The 20,483-nt window shown below is 44.4% G+C and overlaps 1 protein-coding gene across 5 annotated transcripts in view; it reads right to left on the minus strand.

The window, feature by feature from the left end:
* Window positions 1-3,709: 3,709 nt before the first annotated feature.
* The window catches only part of BCAR3 (BCAR3 adaptor protein, NSP family member), a 111,536-nt gene continuing 94,762 nt past the window's right edge, over window positions 3,710-20,483 (minus strand). For all 5 annotated transcript variants that reach the window (XM_012790949.3, XM_075999864.1, XM_012790952.3 and 2 more), the window contains 5 exons: window positions 18,406-18,521; window positions 14,646-14,817; window positions 11,555-11,666; window positions 11,069-11,281; window positions 3,710-4,335 (listed from right to left, as the gene is read on the minus strand). In XM_012790949.3, coding sequence (XP_012646403.2) covers window positions 4,157-4,335; window positions 11,069-11,281; window positions 11,555-11,666; window positions 14,646-14,817; window positions 18,406-18,521 — 792 coding nt within the window. In that variant the 3' untranslated portion in view covers window positions 3,710-4,156. The remainder of the gene's footprint in view (window positions 4,336-11,068; window positions 11,282-11,554; window positions 11,667-14,645; window positions 14,818-18,405; window positions 18,522-20,483) is intronic.

Here is a 20,483-nt window from a genome sequence, read left to right on the forward strand (position 1 = left end):
TCTTGCTATGTTCTCTCCCTTCCCTTGGGTGGTCTCTAGACAGGAGTATCACATTAGTCTGTCCTCTTCACCTCCACAAGTCCACCTTTCCCCTCACTTAGCTGTGCAGACCACGCCACTTTGACTCAGGGCAAGCAGAAGCCCTGGCAAACGTGTCTAGTGTTTCTGTTCTCTCCTCCTTCCCCTTCTGCCTTGTCCTGCATCATAACTGGCATCCAGCCAGTCAGTGGTGGTTTCCTTATTGGCCAGTGTGGGGGACACAGTCTGGGTGTGGAATGAGACAGACAAAAACCACAAGCTTGCTCCCAGTTCTGGCAAACTAAGATCAGCAATCCTCACCCATCTCCCTCCCTTTCTCCACTCTTGTCTGTGGCTGGGAGTGCCTGCCACTAGTCTTGGCATGTAGCCAGCACCCAGATGGTGCAGTGTTGTCTGATGAGGCTAAGAGGTGAGATGGGGATCAGCTGCATGTGTACTCTCTTCAGGTGCCAGACAGCACATTAGTAAGCTAATAACTATGTATTGAAGGGGGAAATCACTGGAAGAGTTTGCAGTTCTCTGTATTGAATACAGGGGCATCATTTACCTGGTGACAGGCCATACCTAACAAAAGTTATACCAACTTATTTGTTTAAACAAATGATTTGGAAATTATTAGTAATTGATAAATGCTTTGTGCTTTTATCACTTGATACGTTTTTATTGCATAGTTTAAAGAATAAAAGGAATTTTACTTGTTCATTTGTACATTGATTTATATATATTTAGTAACATTCTACTTAATGAAACATTTTGAATGTTCCATTGTGTTTTGATTACTTTTTCATTCAACGTTGTTTCTAAGCTTTATCCATGTCTATGCATAGTTCATTTTGCTGTGTGTAATAGTCCATTAAATATAGAATTTACTCATCCTCTTGATGGATTATTTCCTGAGTTTTGCAGGTAAAAACAATGCTGCTTATGCACATCCATGTGCATATTTACTGATAATGAGTGTTTGTCTAATGTCTATACCTAGGAGTGGAGTTGGTAGGTTATGAGTTATATTAATTTTCAATTTTAAAAGATAATGCCACATTTTCCTCCCAAAATTATTGTAATATTTTTATACCTACAAGCATTGTATAAGGTTTACTCATGTTCCATATCCTAGCCAACACTCAGGAGTCAGACTTCAATCTTTGTCAGTTCAAAGATTATATAATAAAAGAGCATTTCATTGTAGTCTTAATTTGTGTTGAGCCTCTTTTCATGTTTACTGTATGTTTTTCCTTCTTTTGGAAAGCCTTTTTTTCATCTTCATTTTCTTTTTTGGTTTGTTTTTCCATTTTAATTCATGGGAATTCTTGCGAATGTGTTGCTAATGGTGTTAGTTATATCTTACTGTGTAATACAGCAGGCTGATACTGGTTCAGAGTTTCTTGTGAGGTTGCATTCATCTCAAGGCTCTGTCTGGGGCTGGAGAGTCCATTCCAAGATCATTCAAGTGGCTGTTGGCAAGCCCCAGTTCCTTGCTGTTGGCCAGCGGCTTCAGTTCCTTGGCATGTGGACCTCTCCCTTAGGGTGCTCACAGGTGGCATCCTGCTTCCCCCAGGACTCAAGGTGCAAGCTGCAGTCTTTTTATAACTTAATGTCACACATGACGTATGTAACATACCAATACTTCTCCCTGTGCTCTTGGTTGCAGACCAACCCTGGTACAATGTGGGAAGGGACAACATGAATGTGAGCAGCAGGAGGTAGGGAACATTGGCGGCCATCTTGGAAGTTGCCTGCCATACTAATCCTTTGTCAGTTTTACATGTTGCTAATATCTCTGATTTTTCACTTTCTCTATGTTGTTTTTTGATGAATAGAAGTTCATTTTAATGTAGATTAATTATTTCATAATTAGCACTTTTTCTATCTAGTTTAAGAAATTCTTAATTGATTCAAAGAAAAAAAGGTATTCTGTTTTTTCTTCTAAAAGTGTTGAGTTTTGCCCGTTCACCCATATAGGTTCTTAATTCATTTAGATTTTATTTTGGTGTATGATACAAAGTAAAGAACCATTTTTTTCTTTCATTTGCTTAACCAAATGTTCAAGAATTATTTATTTTAAAAAGTCATCCTTTCTCCCACGATCAGCAGTATTACTGTTATATATTAAATTTCTAATGACAGCTTAATTACTGTAGCTTAATAATGAGCTTTTATGTCTGGTAGGAACCACCAACTTGGGATGACTGTAAATCATTTTCTTGGTTTGGGGTTTTATAAATTTTACTCCAGGTCTATGTGAGGACAGACTTGTGGCTGCAGATCCTCACCAAAGACTATCATCATTACATTTATTTCCTTCCTGGTGCTGTATGTGAAGACAGGCATGTTTCCTGGCAACCTCCATTTGCTGGCAGATAGATTTTTTTTCCTGCCTGTTCTCAGGAACCCATTAAGGCAGGGGGCCTCAAACTTTTTAAACAGGGGACCAGTTCACTGTCCCTCAGACCGTTGGAGGGCCAGACTATAGTTTTAAAAAAAAATGAACAAATTCCAATGCACACTGCACATTATCTTATTTTGAAGTAAAAAACAAATGGGCAAAAACACCCGAGGGCCGTAGTTTGAGGACGCCTGCCTTGAGGGTTCCTGCTTAATAGAGAGAGGCATTTCACATTCAGCTCTCCTAAGACAGCATAGTCTCTCATTCATGAGCTGATATTAGATTTGTCTCTAGGTCTACCCAGGTTTCTAAGTTCTCACACACAGTTGATTTAAATTTGCTGTACCTTTGTGGGGGGGGGGGTTTCCGTCCTTTCATTCTATTAAGATTGTGCATTAAAAGGTATGTTTATTAAAATTTGTTCAGGATTTATTTATAGTGAGAGGGTTTTCTATGAGGATCTGAACCACTATATTGCGAGAAGTAGAAGTGTGCTTTGGTTCTTCTCAACAAATATATTTGTGTTGTATTAAACAGACCACAGTGAGAATCTAATACTTAGTTCCAGTAGACATATTTAAGATGACAATAGGGTGATGGTTAGGTTATAGTGGGACTTCTATAACCAATAAGTCATATTTTTTCAAAGGCTGTTTAACATTGTGGAGAAACTTTTACAGCCTGTTTGAGAAAAGATGGATATAAAATTTGGGATGGTCCCAATATTAATATTTAAAAGAATAAACAAATTGTTAAGTGTTTGGTAGTTGGTGGCAGGTGATAGAATATTTTATTTAAAAGTCTTGTATTCAACATTTTCCATAAGAGGAAAAAATTGAGGAGGATATCAATAAACTAGGAAGTATCCCCTTTGGAAAGTCGGAAACCTACAAAACAAACCTAGAAAGCTCGTTGTTATACTTATCAGCTAGAAGACAGGTGATTAATTTGAAATACAGGAAGAGATGTCAAATAGAATAGTAACTAACATCTGGGTGCTCATTTTTGTACAAGGTGCTGTGCTGTACATGGGACTCAATGGGGGGAACTTGGTCCAAGTCCAACTGCTGGCATGCTCCATAGCTTGAGTTGAATCCCAGTTCCTCTGGAGCCATGACTATCTTGTATCACCATTCTGTCTCCTAAACTAGAAACCTTTTCATACCACTTTCATTCATTTTGGTTGACTATCAGGATAGAGCAGTGGCCAGGGAAGAGAGTGCCATAGGAGGTAGAATTATTGTACTTCAATGACTTTTATATTAAAGAGACTGGCTACAACTGTTTCACAAAAAGATATATTTTCATTCATGACTATTTACATTTTTCGTATTTATTTAAAGAATATCATACAACTGATACCTTCTGAAATGTTTCATGCTTTTCTTTTAAACTCTTCTATTTATACTTATCTGACATGGAATTAAAACTAAAATGGTCAAATGCCAAAATAGAAAGCAACCAGCCAACACAGCTAGGTCTTCTCTTAAATTAGCTGATCAACATTAGCAACTGTTACCTTAATAATAAATTATCATTCATTTAAAAATCAGTAGTAATTTTAAACAATCCATAAATAAGTGTGCTCTGTGCAATTTACACGTTTAATATCCTGTGGATACTAAAAGCTTGTATATTGTCAGTTTGCACGTTATTACTTTATCAAATAAGTTTCCCAAAGAAGAAACTGGAGGCGCTTGAAATAATATCCTAAGTTTCTCTGGAGAGTCATCAAAGCTCTGCCTGCTTTACAGGAGGAGGTTCCAGTTTACGTGAGAGTGCAGTTAAAATCTGGTTGAACTTCTCATATCTCTCTGTCTGATTGACTTGTGCACCTTTGCTGCCCCATAGCAATCGCATTTGAAATTCAGTCTTGAAGATTTCACTCATTTCTTCATCTGGTTGAAAACCTAATCAAAACAAAATCATTGAAAAAGTTAACTTCAGTTCTGCCTAAAAACATAGTGTTAAAAATGTGCTTGTTTAAAGTAAGATAAAAATGATCATCTTTCAGAACTTTAAAAACTGCCTCCAAAGAAAAATGCAGGATGCTCCTGTATAAGGGAGGGCAGAGCCCTACCCTCAAGGACCTGAGCACCTTCAGAGAAAAAGTAAACTCACTAAAACGTGACAGTGGAATTCCTGTGTACAAGCCATTCTGGGTGCTAGCGCTGTAGGAAGGAAGGGAGGAGTGTTCATGTTACCTTGTTTTTTTCATGTTTTTAACAACTTTACATGCCATATGATTCACCTACTTTAGCTGTGTAGTTTATAATAGTAAATTTGTACAGTTGCACAACCCAGTTTTGAACACGTCCATCCCCCTAGTACCCCTATGCAGTCAATCCTGGTTCCCACCCCAGACCCCAGCCAACTACTGATCTTTCTGTTGCTACTATTTTGCCTTTTCTAGAAATCTGACATAAACAGAATCATCCAATGTAGGCTTTTAAATATCTGACTTCTTTTCACTTAGCATGTTTTTGAGATGATTCCATATATTGCATGTTATCAATAATTCATTTTTATTGCTGAGTAGTCAGTTAATGGACATACCACATTTTGTTTATCCATTCACCAACTGATGGACATTTGGATTGTTTCCAGTTTCTGGCTATTATGAATAATTTTGTGAACCTTTATGTGGACATGATTTTATTTCTCTAGAACTGTTAGATCATATGGTAAGTATATGTTAGTTTTTAAAGAAACCATCAAACTCCAAAATGGCCGTATCATTTTATATTCACACCAGCAATATATGAAGATTCCAATTTGATCACATGCTGCCAATCTTTAGTTTTGTCATTCTTGTTAAATGTAGCCATTTCTAAATAGTATGTGGTGGTATCTCATTGTGGTTTAAATTTACATTTCCCTAATGATTGATGCTTTGAACATCTTTTCATGTAGTTGTCATTTGTGTATTTCTATGATGTGTCTATTCAAATTTGTCTGTTTAGTCTCCAGTTGTAACAGTTCCTTATATATTCTAGATATAAGTCCTTATATCAGACATATATTTAGCAAATATTTTCTCCTACTCTGTCTTGCCTTTTCACTGTTTTAATGGTGTATTTTTGAAGAGCAAAAGTCTAAAATTTTAATTTATTAATGTTCTCTGTTATGGTTCATGCTTTTTGTGTCCTAATCTTTACCTAACTCAAGGGCACAAAGAAGTTCTCCTGTATTTTCTTTTTCTGTTTCTTTTTTTATTTCAGCATATTATGGGGGTACAAATGTTTAGGTTACATGTGTTGCCTTTCCTCCCTTCCCCCCGGAGTCAAAGCTTCAAGCGTGTCCATACCCCAGATGGTGCACATCGCACTCATTATGTATGTATATACCCACCCCCCCTCCCCCTCCCATCTGCCTGACACCCGATAAATGTTATTCCTATATGTCCACTTAGGTGTTGATCCGTTAATACTAATTTGCTGGTGAGTACATATGGTGCTTATTTTTCCATTCTTGGGATACTTCACTTAGTAGAATGGGTTCCAGCTCTATCCAAGAAAATACAGGAGGAGTTATATCACTGTTGTTTCTTATAGCTGAATAGTACTCTATGATATACATATACCACATTAATCCACTCATGTATTGATGGGCACTTGGATTGTTTCCACATCTTTGCAATTGTGAATTGTGCTGCTATAAACATTTGAGTGCAGGTGTCTTTTTTATAGAGTGTCTTTTGTTCTTCTGGGTAGATGCCCAGTAATGGGATTGCTGGATCAAATGGTAGATCTACTTGTATCACTTTAAAGTATCTCCATATTGCCAAAGAAGTTGAACTAATTTGCAGTCCCACCAGCAATGTAGCAGTATTCCTATCTCTTCGCATCCACGCCAACATTTATTGTTTTGGGACTTTTTGATAAAGGCCATTCTCACTGGAGATAAGTGATATCTCATTGTGGTTTTGATTTGCATTTCCCTGAAGATTAGAGATGTTGAGCATTTTTTCATGTGTTTGTTGGCCATTATTCTGTCTTCTTTTGGAAAGTTTCTGTTCATGTCCTTTGCCCACTTTTTGATAGGGTTATTTGATTTTTCCTTGCTGATTTTCCTGAGTTCTCAATAGATTCTAGTTATTAGCCCTTTAACGGATATGTAGCTTGCGAAAATTTTCTCCCATTCTGTAGGTTGTCTGTTTGCTCTTGTGACAATTTCTTTCTTACAAAGAAAGTTTATATATAAACTGAAAGTTTATATATAAAGCTGTGCAGAAGCTTTATAATTTGATCAGGTCCCATTTATTTTTGTTGTTGCTGTGATTGCCTTTGGGGTCTTCTTCATAAATTCTTTGCCTAGGCCAATGTCTAGAAGAGTATTTCCAACGTTTTCCTCTAGAATTCTAATAGTTTCACACCTTAGGGTTAAATCTGTTACCCAGCATGAGTTGATTTTTGTAAGAGGTGAAAGATATGGATCCTGTTTCAGTGTTCTACATGTGGCTATCCAGTTTTCCCAGCACCATTTATTGAATAAGGATTCTTTTCCCCAGTGTATGTTTAGTCTGCTTTATCAAAGATTAGATGGCTATATGAGTATGGTTTTATATCTGGGTTCTTTGTTCTGTTCCACTGGTCAATGTCCCTGTTCTTGTGCCAATCCTAAGCTGTTTTAATTACTATAGCCTTGTAGTATAGTTTGAAGTCTGGTAAATTGATACCTCCCATTTTGATTTTATTGCCTAGGATTGCTTTTGCTATATAGGGTCTTCTCTGGTTCCATATGAAACGTAAAATTATTTTTTCTATATCTGTGAAAAATGATGATGGTATTTTAATAGAGATTGCATTGACTCTGTAGATCACTTTGGGTAGTACAGAAATTTGAACAATGTTGATTCCGCCGACCCACGAGCATGGTATGGTCTCCCACCTGTTTACGTCCTCTGCTGTTTCCTTCCTCACTGTTTCATAGTTCTCCCTGTAGAGGTCTTTTACCTCCTTAAATATATTCCTAGGTACTTTATTTTCTTTGTTGCTATTTTGAAGGGAATTGAGTCTTTGATTTGGTTCTCACTTTGAACTGTTATTGGCATATATGAATTCCTCTGATCTCTGTGTATTGATTTTGTATCCTGAGACTTTACTGAATTCATTTATCAATTCAAGGAATTTCTTGGTAGAATCCTTGGGATTTTCTAGATAATATATCATCAGCAAAGAGTGAGAGTTTGATCTCTTTGGCCCCATTTAGACGCCCTTAATTCTGCTCCCTTGTCTGAATAGAATAGAAGTGAAGATAGTGGGCAACCTTGCCTTGTTCCAGGTCTAAGTGGGAATGCTTTCAATTTTTCCTCATTCAGTATGATATTGGCTGTGGGTTTGTCATATATGGCTTGTATCATTTTTAGGTAAGCCCTGTCTATGCCTATTTTGTTAAGCATTCTTATCATAAAAGGGTGTTGAATTTTGTCAAATGTTTTTTCTGTGTCTATTGAGAGGATAATATGGTCTTTGTTTTTGATTCTGTTTATGTGGTGAATTACATTTATAGATTGTATATGTTAAGCCATCCCTGCATCCCTGGGATGAAGCTCCTTGGTTGAGATGGATTATTTTCTTGATAAGCACTTGGATTTGGTTAGCTAGGATTCCTGTATTTTCTTTTTTTCTTTTTTTTTTTTTTTTTTGAGACAGAGTCTCGCTTTGTTGCCCAGGCTAGAGTGAGTGCCATGGCGTCAGCCTAGCTCACAGCAACCTCAAACTCCTGGGCTCAAGCAATCCTCCTGCCTCGGCCTCCCGAGTAGCTGGGATTACAGGCATGTGCCACCATGCCCGGCTAATTTTTTTCTATATATATTAGTTGGCCAATTAATTTCTTTCTATTTCTAGTAGAGGTGGGGTCTCGCTCTTGCTCAGGCTGGTTTCGAACTCCTGACCTGGAGCAATCCACCCGCCTCGGCCTCCCAGAGAGCTAGGATTACAGGCGTGAGCCACCGCGCCTGGCCTCCTGTATTTTCTTATAGGAGCTTTATACTTTAGCTCTTACATTTTGGGTCTGTGATCCATTTTTGGATTACTAATTATGTGTGGTATGTATGAGAAGGATCAAGATTCATTTTTTTGTGTGTATAAGGATATCCAATAGTTCCAGCACCACTTGTTTATAGGCTATACTTTATTCTGTGAATTACCTTGGCACCTTTTTAAAAAATCAATTGACAGCCATATGTGACAGCCTGTTTCTTGACTCTATTCTGATCTAAGAGAAACTCTGGTATACTTAAGTCCAAAGATACTTATCAGAGAAGGGGGAAGCCTCTAGGCCTGTACTCCCCAATTGGGCTGCACAGCAGGAGATGAGTGGCAGGAGAGGGAAGCTTCATCTGTATTTATAGCCGCTCCCCATCGCTGGCCTCTGAGCTCCACCTCCTGTCAGATCAGCAGCAGCATTAGATCCTCACAGGAGTGTGAGCCCTACTGTAAAATGCGCATGTGAGGGATCTAGGTTGTGCTCCTTATGAGAATCTACTGCCTGATGATCTGAGGTGGAGCTGAGGCGGTGATGCTAGTGAAGACTGGCTGCAAATACAGATTATTATTAGAGAGGTTCGATTGCACAGAGACCATAATAAATCAATTGCTTGCAAACTCATATCAAAACCCTATCCATTAGCCGGGCATGGTGGCGCATGCCTGTAGTCCCAGCTACTCAGGAGGCTGAGGCAGGAGGATTGCTTGAGCCAGGAGTTTGAGGTTGCTGTGAGCTGGGCTGATGCCATGGCACTCTAGCCCAGGCAACAGAGTGAGATTCTGTCTCAAAAACAACAACAACAACAAAAAACCCTATCTGTGACTGGCAAGGAACAATTAAGCTACTTCTGGTGGCAGGCATTAAAGTCAGAATCTGACACTTCTTTTAGTCTGCATATGGCCCGCCTCTTATTTACCACTTCCGTCCACCTCTTTGCCATACTGCGCACTTGTCTCAGTCACAGTTTGGTAAGCCCACAACCTTACCCTAGCAAAAATGAGTAAAAACCAAACATCGCTGGTGAGCTTCTTTGAAAAGGGCATCATTAAGAATAATATCCTTGATGGATAAACCACCAAAGGCCAGTTGACGACTTCCATTCACTCAGGTAACATGCTTTGAGCCTGTGCCCTGGCCTGGGTGCTGGTGTAGTCACTGTCACTTTCAGCAGTGGGAACTTGCTGTGTAAACTTGTGGCAGGGTCAGCTGAAAAATTCCATCACCTACCTTTAAAGTGATTTGCTGTAGAACAGCTTAAGACACACTTTCCTCAAACCCCATCCTGATGTATTGGCTTATGCAACATGGAAAGTAATACTATTCATTGGCTTTGCATAAGTACATACTCTAATCTGTTGAATTGTGTGTTTTTATTGTGTCCCACATCGCCAACGCTGGAGACCTTTTTTGAGGGAAAAAGTGAAACAGGTATGTGGCGTGTATACCTACAGCAGACACGGTGCCCAGCGTTCCGTCCCACATTCTGGTTCTGAAGCAACAATTCTCTTTTAGAATGAAATGAATAGGCCTCTCCTGCCCCACATAGTTGTTAACCTTGTGGATCCAACTGTGGGCCCTTGAAGAATTTTTAAAATTATCTAGTGAGTAAGAGCAAACAGTCATCTCTAATGACTGCATTGGCAAAGCCCTGTCTAGCACTTGCTTCCTGAATGGTCTTTCTGCCAACAAGCCTCCCAGCACGCAGATGCCAGCTAGTTTACTTCAAAACATAAATCTGACCCTGTGATGCCCTTCCCTGGGTCAACTCTTCCCTGGCTCTTCCTCAGCCATGGTCCTGTGCAGGAGCCTTTCCCAGCTGTGCCCCCTTCCCTCTGCAGCCTAGGTGGCCGTTTCTTAGGTCATAATCTACACTAATCCAAACCCAAGTACTGGTAGTTCCCACTTTTATTAACTCTCTCAGTGGCTTTGCTTGTGGTTGTACCTTCTGAGTGGAATTTCCATTCCTTTCTATCTCTGTTTTCTGGCTACTACTGTTCGTTAACAATCACTGGAGGTGTTTTCTGGGAAGGTGCCCCTGTGGCTTCCTCTTTCCCTGTATCTCCGACCAATTCAGTTCCTTAAGTGCTCCCATGTACGTGCTGCACTAACCCCCGTGTGCTGAAACACCTGCTTCAATGCCTCTGAGCACCTTGAGGACATCCAGCTAGCATGGTTCTGTGCTCACCATGCCTGTGATAAATGTTCATGAAGCTAACTGAAGCGGCCGCTTTCTATTACCATAGCACTTACATGAAAGGTCAGTTTACGCAACGCTCTGCAGAACGTGTCTGAGGCTAAGAGCAGGGTGCTCACTTTCCTGTGTGACTGGGAAGGAACAGGACTGCAGGTAAATGAAGTCTACATAAAACTCCACCTCCTCATCTCAGCCCACCACCTTTTCTAATCTTGCCAGTCAGAGGTACTAATTCTGTTCAACACCACTGACACAACAGAACACTTAAGAAAGGAGAAACAGAACACTTGAGTCACTTTTGAATTTAGAGGAAGTAAGGATCAGTCATATACGAAATGGAATTCCTATGCGTTATTCTTTCCTCCTTGGTCTTTTTTTAAATTAAGGACATCCATGCTCTTTCATGCCTCATTTCAGTCACTACATACAGTAGACAGCTCCCCAAACCCAGGCCTCACCTGCCAGGTTCCTCTCGGCATTCACCCGGTAGCTGTCCGCAGCCTCCGCCATGAACCGGGCTGTCGCCAAATGGTTCAGCATGATTTCACAGCTTTGGTCATTTTTTTCCCACATGTCAGTTCCTTCAAAAGTCACAGCTTGGCGCTCCATTAAGGTCACAAGGGGCATCAGCAGTGGGACTGATATGTTGCTTGGGGGAACACATGTGGATTCTGAAAAACAAGGAGTAAAGTTTTCCATGACACATTTTTTTCAAAGTTAAGCACACAATGGTGACTCGTATCCTGCGTCTTGTTGTAGCTATTGTAGACCTTCTACAAGCGATGCTGTCGTCTGATAAAAGTCCTGAGGACATCAGCAGTCCTGCAGATAACTCAGGGCCTCATAATCTGCCCTGTGAAATGCTTGACCAGAGGGCCACATAGGACCTAGTCATTTGCCACCGCCCACGGGCACTCCGGGCTCGCCCCGCCGGCCGTGCTCACCCCTGCCTTCGTGCAGGAGTTTGCTGAAGGGCTTCAGCTGTTTCTCGTAGAGGATGGCGGTCTGGGTGTACTGGTGTCGCAGGGCAGTCCACGTTTTTTCTAACCTTGTGATCTGGAAGAAAGAAAAGTATTATCATCATTTTGGAAAAGACTTTTTAAATTACCTTGTTGCAGTCAGGCATGGTGGCTCATGCCTGTAATCCTAGCACTTTGGGAGGCTGAGGCGGGAGGATCGCTTGAGGCCAAGAGTTTGAGACCAGCCTGAGCAAGAGTGAGACCCTGTCTCTACTAAAAATGGAAAACTAGCCAGGTGTGGTGGTGAGTGCCTGTAGTCCCAGGTCCTCGGGAGGCTGAGGCAGGAGAATTGCTTGAGCCCAGGAGTTTGAGGTTGCAGTGAGCTATGATAACACCACTGTGCTCTAACCAGGGTCTCAAAAAAAATTTACCATTTTGCTTAAATTTTGGAACGGGTAATAGATGCACGTGGCAAGAGAACACCGAGAAAAAGTAATCCCTCAGCGTACCCCTTTCTGCACTGCTCTCATGGTTCATCCCAGTGACAACTCTGTGTGTGTGTGTGTGTGTGTGTGTGTACACATACCCCTTTTAAAAATAAATACATTCTTATATACAACATATATTTTTCAGTTCCGGGCTTGGAAATCATTCCATGTAGAACGGCCTTATTTTGTTAAACCTCTGCATAATATTCCACTATATAGAGACACTATAACTGGTCTAGAGATAAGAGTTTTAAATATATTTTGCTATTACAAAAGGGTTTGGCAAATGCATACAAGTGTGAAAATATCTGGAGGATACATTTCCAGAAATGGAACTTCTGGGCCAAAGAGTACACATATTTAAATTTTGACAGGTGTTGGTAACTGTCCAGCACAGAGGTGGCACCAACGCAAGGACATAGGAATGTGATGTAAAAGCATTGTAATGTTTGTACAAAAATGTCTGAGACACACAAAGGATTGCCCAGACCATGTGATGCCATTACTCAGTTCTTTTCATTTGTTTTAGAATAATTTAGTCAACACCAGCCTATGCCACTGACTCTGTCCTAAGATGAATGGTCCCCACTCACACCATAACACCAGCAAGCCCAAGTGTCAAGTTTTCTACATGAAACAAGGAAGGGCATTAGTATTTAGGGAATGAGAGCCAACTTGGTGGCAAGTAATTGAAGAATTTCATTTAATCTTCACAAAGCCTCATACGGCAGGTATTTTGGCCTCATTTTACAGATCAGAAAACAGAAGAGATTATGTAACTTGCCCAAGGTTTCCCAGCTGGAAAGTGACAGAGCTGAGATTCAGTTCCTTGGCCTCTAAGAGCTCCCATGGATTCCAAGAGGAAGGTAAGAAGGGTCAGCTCCAGCTGGTTTGCTGGGAAGAAAAGGCTGTGGCTGGCCGCCCTCTGGCCACCCTCATGCTGCCCTCTTTTTTCAGAAAACCCTTCTTCCCTCCCGCTCCCTGGAGCATCACCCTCTGGAGGAAGCCCTGGATCTGGGTCAGGTTCATCTCCTGGGCACTTCTCTCTCAATACTAGAGGATGAGAAGAGAAGGTGGCATACGTGGCTGTGGACAAGCGCAGGTTTGGATGGCGACACAGTGATGTGACCGTCCTCTGGGGTTTTCCCTGGGTATGCCACTCGCCTCCCCCTGCTCGCGCCCCGGCCCTGAGTACCCTGGAGGACTGCGGTGCCGCACGGCTGAGACTCCAGAAGGGAACTGTCTGGCCCTGCTGGAGGGGAGGGAGCCGTCCACAGAGCATGTGAAGGTGGTGGTTCAGGTAAGTCCCTGACCACTGGGTCAGACGGCACAGCAACCACGTGACCCCACGGAACATCCCCTTTACCATTCTCAAAGGAAGCTCTGGGCTGGGGGCTTTACACCCAGCCTGGCCTGTTGGCTCAGCTGTTCAAATTCGAGGCAGTAGTGGATGAGAAGAAATAAACATGATGCAGTTAAAAACACCTGAATGAAAAGTTAAAAACCCTGCTATAGAAATCAGTATATCAAGAAAGTATGGCAGAATTTATGGGTTGCTTTTTTCAAATATCGATCCTACAAAATTCCAGTGCACCTGAAGAATTTTAAAAGCTCTTAAAATATTATAAATAGAATGGATCCCCCAAAAATTCCTGATGAAGGCACCACGTTGTTCAGCTTCTTGTTTTTAAGGTGATCTTGCATTAACAGAAGGTCCCCACTGAGACTTGTGGGACATGTGAGATTGTAGCTGTCTTCCTTAGTGGCAGTGATGGATTTTCAGCAAGCACCTGGCAGGATTTCAGAGACAATCTGTGGCTACGAAACAGTGAAGCTAAATGACCAGCAGTTTTGATGTTCCTGGTTGCAGTTTTGCTTGCAGGACTGTAATCTCATACTCAGAGTCCTCCAAGCACCTCAGGCTCAGGAGAACAGAACTGGAACGCTGGTTCTGAGCAATAAAGATAGCAGGATGCCTTGCTCTGTGAGGCCTGCTGGATTGAAAATCCAGGTTTTCAGGTTTGACACTCATCCTGAAAAACCCCTGTCGAAGCAGATAAATTCAAATGCCCAATTTCACAAAGTCTAATGAGGGGGTTATATGGCAGGTGGGCCAGGAATTTTTTTTAACAGGAATCTGTTTTAGGTGACCTGAGGACTGTACCTGTGGTAAACTTCTTTAAAGATTCTCTGAGATAAGCTCCCCAAATGCCTCATTTTCCCAGTCATTATCCCAAACTGCCCACATTCCTGGTGACCCAGATGGAAGCAGTCTCTTATACACACATTTTAGCCAGATTCTCACCCTGACTGTTTCTCCAGGAACACTGATTGTTTGTGAGGATGACACTTGGTATTGTACATCAAAGAGAAAACACGGACTGTCAGCAATTACCCACTGTTTTTAAAAATAGAGACAAAATACTCTTGCTTGCTCCCTAATCGAAGAAGCTTTCTTTAAGATTCAATTTACTTTTCAAGACGGACTAAAATAGCCTGTGATTTGCTAAGCATGGTGTGCAGGCCCCTTTGCAGAGCATTAAGTGCAGGCAGGTCTGAGGGGCTGCACAAAGCAAGCGAAAACTTACCTGTGGCATTTCCAGGGCTTTCATGACAGCTGAGAAAGAATAGAGGTCCCCCATGGAATCCTTTAGTTCCACGGCCACCTGGATGATCCTGTTGAGGGTGGCCGCTCGTTCCTCCAAAGTGCCCGTGCAGCCCAGGACGTCCACTGCAATGCCGATGGCCATCGTGTTGTGTCTGAGAGGGAGGAGATCAGTGGTCAGGCCCAGGGCCAGTGGGACTAAAAGAAAATGAAATCAAATTGCCCAGAACACGATTGGTTTTGCACCATTTGTTGCTTGCTCTGAAATGTGCCAGCCACAGACTTTAAATGGCCAATCTCAACAGGGAGACCACCCGCTAGCAGCTGACTGCGGCAGGGCCCAGGCCAGGCCGCAGAGGGTGCATGCACTATGCAGTCAAAACCAGATGCCTCAGGACAGGGCCAAGTTCAACCATGGGCAGAGAGGCATGGAGAGGCCTCCTGGGGCTAAGGTGCTCAGGGGTTCATGTAGCTCCTTGTACTCCCCACCATGAGAGGTCCAAGGAGACAGAAGGTGCCCCCAACACACACTGGGAATTCCTTCCTCAGGGAAGCCTGGGACCGCCTCCAGAGAGTCCCCTGGACTTGGGGATGGAAGGGGCAGAGAAATGGGAGGATATGCTTGATCCAAGAGGACACAGGCGTTGGAAAAAAGGAAGGAAAGAGGAGCTAAGAATGGTGTTTTGCAGCCCCAGTCAAGAGGCCAGAGGAACAGAGATGTGGACAAGACTGACCAGCTGATAATGGGCAAGAATAAGCCTATAAAGGTCAGACCCTAATAAAATCAAAACCTTACTCCCCCCAACAATCATCCCTTTTTTCATTCTGAGCTACATAGGACAAGCTCAGACCCAGAACAGGAAGCAGGGTGATCTTTTCCCTCCATGACAATGGGACTAACATGAATGGGGTCAACAGTGGGAGGAAGCACAGACTGTGACCTCCTCTCCCTGCCTCTGTAAGTCAGGACCTAGGAGTTGACTGCAATGGACCAGAATTACCTCAGTTACATTTTATCCAGCTCTGGTACAAGCGTTGGAGGTGAAGCCCCCAGTTCAACAAGCTTTGGAAGTCCAGGGCCACGGTGTCCTGGACGTTCAGAGCTCTGGATGCGACTCTGTGGCCGTGCTCTCCCTGTGCCCAGGGGTGCTGGTCTTTCTCTTGCTCTCCTTGAGCAAAGGGCAGCAGTGATTCAGCCAGTGCCCAGCGTGACTCACTGCTCTAATGTTTGTTAAATAAGTGACGAGCTCCCGTCTGAGTGTTTGCACATATACGTATGCACGGTGTTCAACTGCCATGTTACTTAAGGCTCCACTCCTTAGTTTCTTCATCGGTAAAAGGAGAGCAAAGGTTGTGCGAAACAGACTGCGTATGGGCGTAACAATGACTAAAGTGCCTGGCACTGGCAGGCACCCACCAAACAGTAGTGGTTGGCACAGTCGTCTCTGCGTATGTCTCTCCCTCTGTGTCTTGGTCCATTTGAGGCGTTTATCTCTCTTTTCCCATTTCTTTATTCATCTCCTTGCTCTGATTTCTTGTCTTTCCCAATTAATGTATCCAAACAAAGACCTAAAGTATATTTTTATTATTTGCATTTTTTGAAGAGTTTTGTTATTCATTTGCAAAGTGTTAACATTGAGTAGAACATTTTAGATGTTTCTTTTAACTAGTTTCTTTTAACTAGGGGAAGTCAACTAACTTCCCATGCTGTATTCAATCAATCGTTTATTCAGTGTTTTCTTCTCCTGTGTTTTAGTTTTACTGGCCCTTAATAAAACGCAGGTTTCTCTACCCCTTCTTTAATACCTGTTGCTGTGTCATTTGTTAGCCAAATGGTTATAACCACTCACGCAGCCAACATTTACCTGAAACGTTTGGGGGACACCACTGTGGGAAGAACACCTTGGGGTGGCAAGTGTGTAGCAAGAGCTCTAGGGGCTGGCAACTCAAATGTTACACGAAGGACATTTCCAGCTTGGTAGGCTTGGCGTGGGTGAAGTGGTACATTAAAAATAAAGGGTAATTTTGTATTTGATTCTTACACACAAAAACTTCATGTCATTTGACACTTCAGGACCCCTCTAACCTTGGCCTTTATTCAGTAAATACATTGTAATTAATAAAACCATGCCCCAGTCTCTAGTAGGTAGAGCCCACAAGTCAGCCCTGGACAAGAAGCAAGCCAAGGCGTGAGACCCCAGCCAAGTGGCAACCGAGAGAAGAAAGAAATGGATGTTCATGAGGGTGAAAATCGCCAAGAGAGACACCCCAGACCTGCTGCCCCACCTGGGCCCAGGACACACGTCCCAGTACACCTAGTGATGCTGACGAAATAAGGCTCAGATTCACTAGGCCTGGAACCCGGGGAGTTTTCAGGCTGAGACGTCTCACGTGAGAAACAGGGAAGCGCGGCGGCAAAGCTCACCTCTGTGGACAGGGGAAGCGAGTGGACTGCAAGGCCAGGCCCCCAGGAGAGAAGGGGACACCCAGAGAGCAAGGCTGGACCCTAGAAAAGTCTCTCCAGGAAAAGCAGGGAAATTCAGAAGCGGGATCTATAATCTCCCAAAGGCCTTCAACAATGGCTGTGCCCGAACAAAGCCAGCATGGCCACTTTTCCACCTCCTGCCCCACACGCTTTAGCTCAGCACCCTGGGTGTGCTCTATGGGATGCAGCTCAAGGCTGGGAACCCCGAACGCAGATGCCTCCATCCAAGATCATTTGAAATGCAGTGCTCACTTTCCAGGGCTGACATTTTTGGACTGCTTTGTCCACTAGCAACATGTGGCTGTTTACATTAAAAACAGTAAACACTAACTTAAAAAGTCCCTCAGTTACATTGGACACATTTCAGGTGCCCAAGAGCCACAGGTGGCTGGTGGCTACTGCAATGGCCAGTGCAGATAAGAACATTTCTGTCATCACAGGAAGTTGTGCTGAAAGCACAGTCACCTAGAACACCATGGAAAGCCACCCACAGGCAGACAGGGCAACGGGACATTGGTTGGAAGAACAGAAAATTAAAGATAACAAGATAGTTGTGCCCCAATCAACATTTTTTAATGCATCAACAAGGGGAGTTTTTGTGGTAATATGAAAATCTAGTCTAGCATTTCTGTTCTTAAAAACATGCCTCACTCTTATTTCTAGTTTCGAAACATCGCACGTTCACTCCTCTGCATTCCAGTGGACACCAGGCCCTGGCTTTCCATGAGAAGAGGGCAGCGGGCCGGGAGCTGTCATCCCCTGACCTCTGCCTCCCCTTCTGTCCACCCCTCAAAGAAAACATTGTTCAGACTCTGTTCTTTCCCACAAACTCCCACTTAGTTCCTCCAGCAGTCGTAAGCTCCAGAGAGACAGATGCGCGGGGCTCACTGGGGCAAGGCGATAGGGGTAGGAGACCCGGGGACATCCCAAGTGCCCTGGCTGCCTGCAGCACCCAGCTCCACCCCGAGCTGGCAGGACCTGTGACTTCTCCTCGCACCGGTCAACCAAGCCAGTGGCTTCAGGCAAGTCTGCCCTCTCCATCCGCCCCCTCCAGGAGCAGGGACAGGAACGTGTTCTTTGAGCCTGACTTGCGCCGGGCTGTCCCCGTGTGCAGCTCCAGGGATCTCTGGCTCAGGTGTCTCGGAAGAGTGGCCTGGGCCACGCACCCTGAGGCGATGCTACCCTGGGCCGGGCTGGTGCCGCTCTGACCCCGCAGGGAGTGGGAAGGGTCAGAAACGCAGAGGGCGGCACCGCTCACCTTTCGATGATGTCCAGACGCAGCTGGTGTCCGTGAGGCAGGGTGATGAGCTCCAGCCCCGAGCTCACGCCCATGTTCCTCCTCGTTTCTTCAGAGACTTCAAGTATCCTAGCAACCTGTCAGAAGCAAAGTGGAAACACACCGGATCAGGAGGTGGGCTTGCCTGCACCACTGCAGCCTGCGAGAGGAAATGCACGAGGCCGGGCAGCGCGGATGTGCTCCGCTTGTTGCATTTCCCAGGCGCAGCAGCAGCAGCCGACAGTAGGGTTCTTCTGTTATATCCGGGGCATGTGAATACACCCACTAGAATATAAGACCTAGGGGCAAGAGGAGCACTAGGGGGGAAACACCTAGACTGGTCTGCCAAACCTGCAGATTTGTTAAGTGTTTCTGCCCAGCCAGAGAACAGTTCAGTCCTTTGAGCTTTTGCCTGACACTGGCGGGATCCTGCAGCGACATTTTGCTGCCAACGGCAGGGCTGCGTGTGTGCGGAGCCAACCGACCCCCTAGAGCGGAGGAGCAGAGTCTCGTCCAAGCTCCCTCTGCCGGGGGCTTTGCCATGCGTGTTCTCACTTAACAGCCCCAGCTGGCTGCTGGGCCCCTTAATTACGCCTCCCCAGGGCTCAGTAAACACACCATACGCCTGGAAACTATTAAGAACGTGTATAGAGACTGGAAACCTGAGGTCTCAAACACACCCACTTCTCCTCCTGCGAGGTTTGCCTAAAAGAAAATCTTCCTTTGTCCCAGGCCAGCTCTCACGTCATCTCGATTTTAGTATCTAGTCACAGTTTATTGGAATCAGGGATTAGTAGACCATTTGTAGTTATTTATTACATGTTCCGTAGAAATGTACCGACTGAGTCAGTGGGTCTCTAAAATTGGGCTGACAATGCCTCACAGCACAGTGACGTACTAACAGTGCAAACCAGCAGGCACGGCGGGTCCAGCCAGGCCTGACCGCGTGGCAGGCATGGGGCAGTTCTTGCTCGGGTGGACTTGTCCTCGACCACAGTTATCCCAGGCATGTGAGCTGTGCAGACATCTTCGTAATAGGCCACAGGAAACATCCAGAAGTTTAGCCTACAGTATTAGCCCCTTGACTTCTGTGGGGAGCGAAGGAACCCCTGTCAACCCTGAGCGGACGAGCCTGGGGCCCCGGCTGTCCAGTGGGAGGTGCCAGAACAGGACGCGGCGTTCAGACTGTGCTCACACTCGCACTCTCCGGGCCTCAGTGTCCCTTCCTAACACAACTGTTAAGTTCACCTTTCTCAAGGACTCTGCAAAGTATTCAAATGACTTTAAAACCCCCAAAAGGCATTTGAATATACAAGCTATGAATCATCAGCCACATGGGAAGGGGAAGAATTCTGGCCAGATCTCAGGAAGGAGATTCACACCCTGACCACGCAAGGCAGCCCAGCTGCGCACCCCAGCGGTGGTGGCCCCGCTCCCTGTCACTTGTGTGGAAGCTGCTCTCTGCCAGAGGTTCCAAACCCTGCGGTCTGAGGGCCGTCCTCCAACCCAGGCATGCTCTGGGGAACGAGACGGAGAGGCTCGTCGCTGATTCCATTTTATTCTGGAAGACCTGGCAGGCATTTGGCGATCCCTGCTCCGAGAAGCCTCCAGTCTGGGTTTTTCCAGCATACATATGCCATCCCCAGGTCACCTCTGCTTGCTTCTGAGCTCACACTGCAAGGCCCGGCTGAGGCCCCCCGGGACATGGCCGCGCAGCTCACAGACAGAGGAAGGACGGCACCCACAGAGCACTGACTACAGGCTTACCCGGCAGGGCAGGGGGCACAGGCGCCCCACGGGGAGATGTTCCAGCACCTTTGCCGTCCAAAGCCTCGCCTGATCTCCGGACTCTGCCCATCCCTCCTTGTCCTACCACCTCAGAAGGTGCTGCGTGACCCACGGGAGCCCTGGTGGGGTCCTGGCTCGGCCCTCGTCCCAGCTGCCAATGGACCTTCTAAAATGCGATGAGAACGCCTGGCTGCGTTTGCTGGTTCTGCTGCCCTCCACACAAAGGACTCAGGTCTGCACCTCATTTGACTGTAACATGCTCCGTAGGCAGG

This window comes from Microcebus murinus, chromosome 2, assembly GCF_040939455.1.
Source record: "Microcebus murinus isolate Inina chromosome 2, M.murinus_Inina_mat1.0, whole genome shotgun sequence".
NCBI classification, from domain to species: domain Eukaryota; kingdom Metazoa; phylum Chordata; class Mammalia; order Primates; family Cheirogaleidae; genus Microcebus; species Microcebus murinus.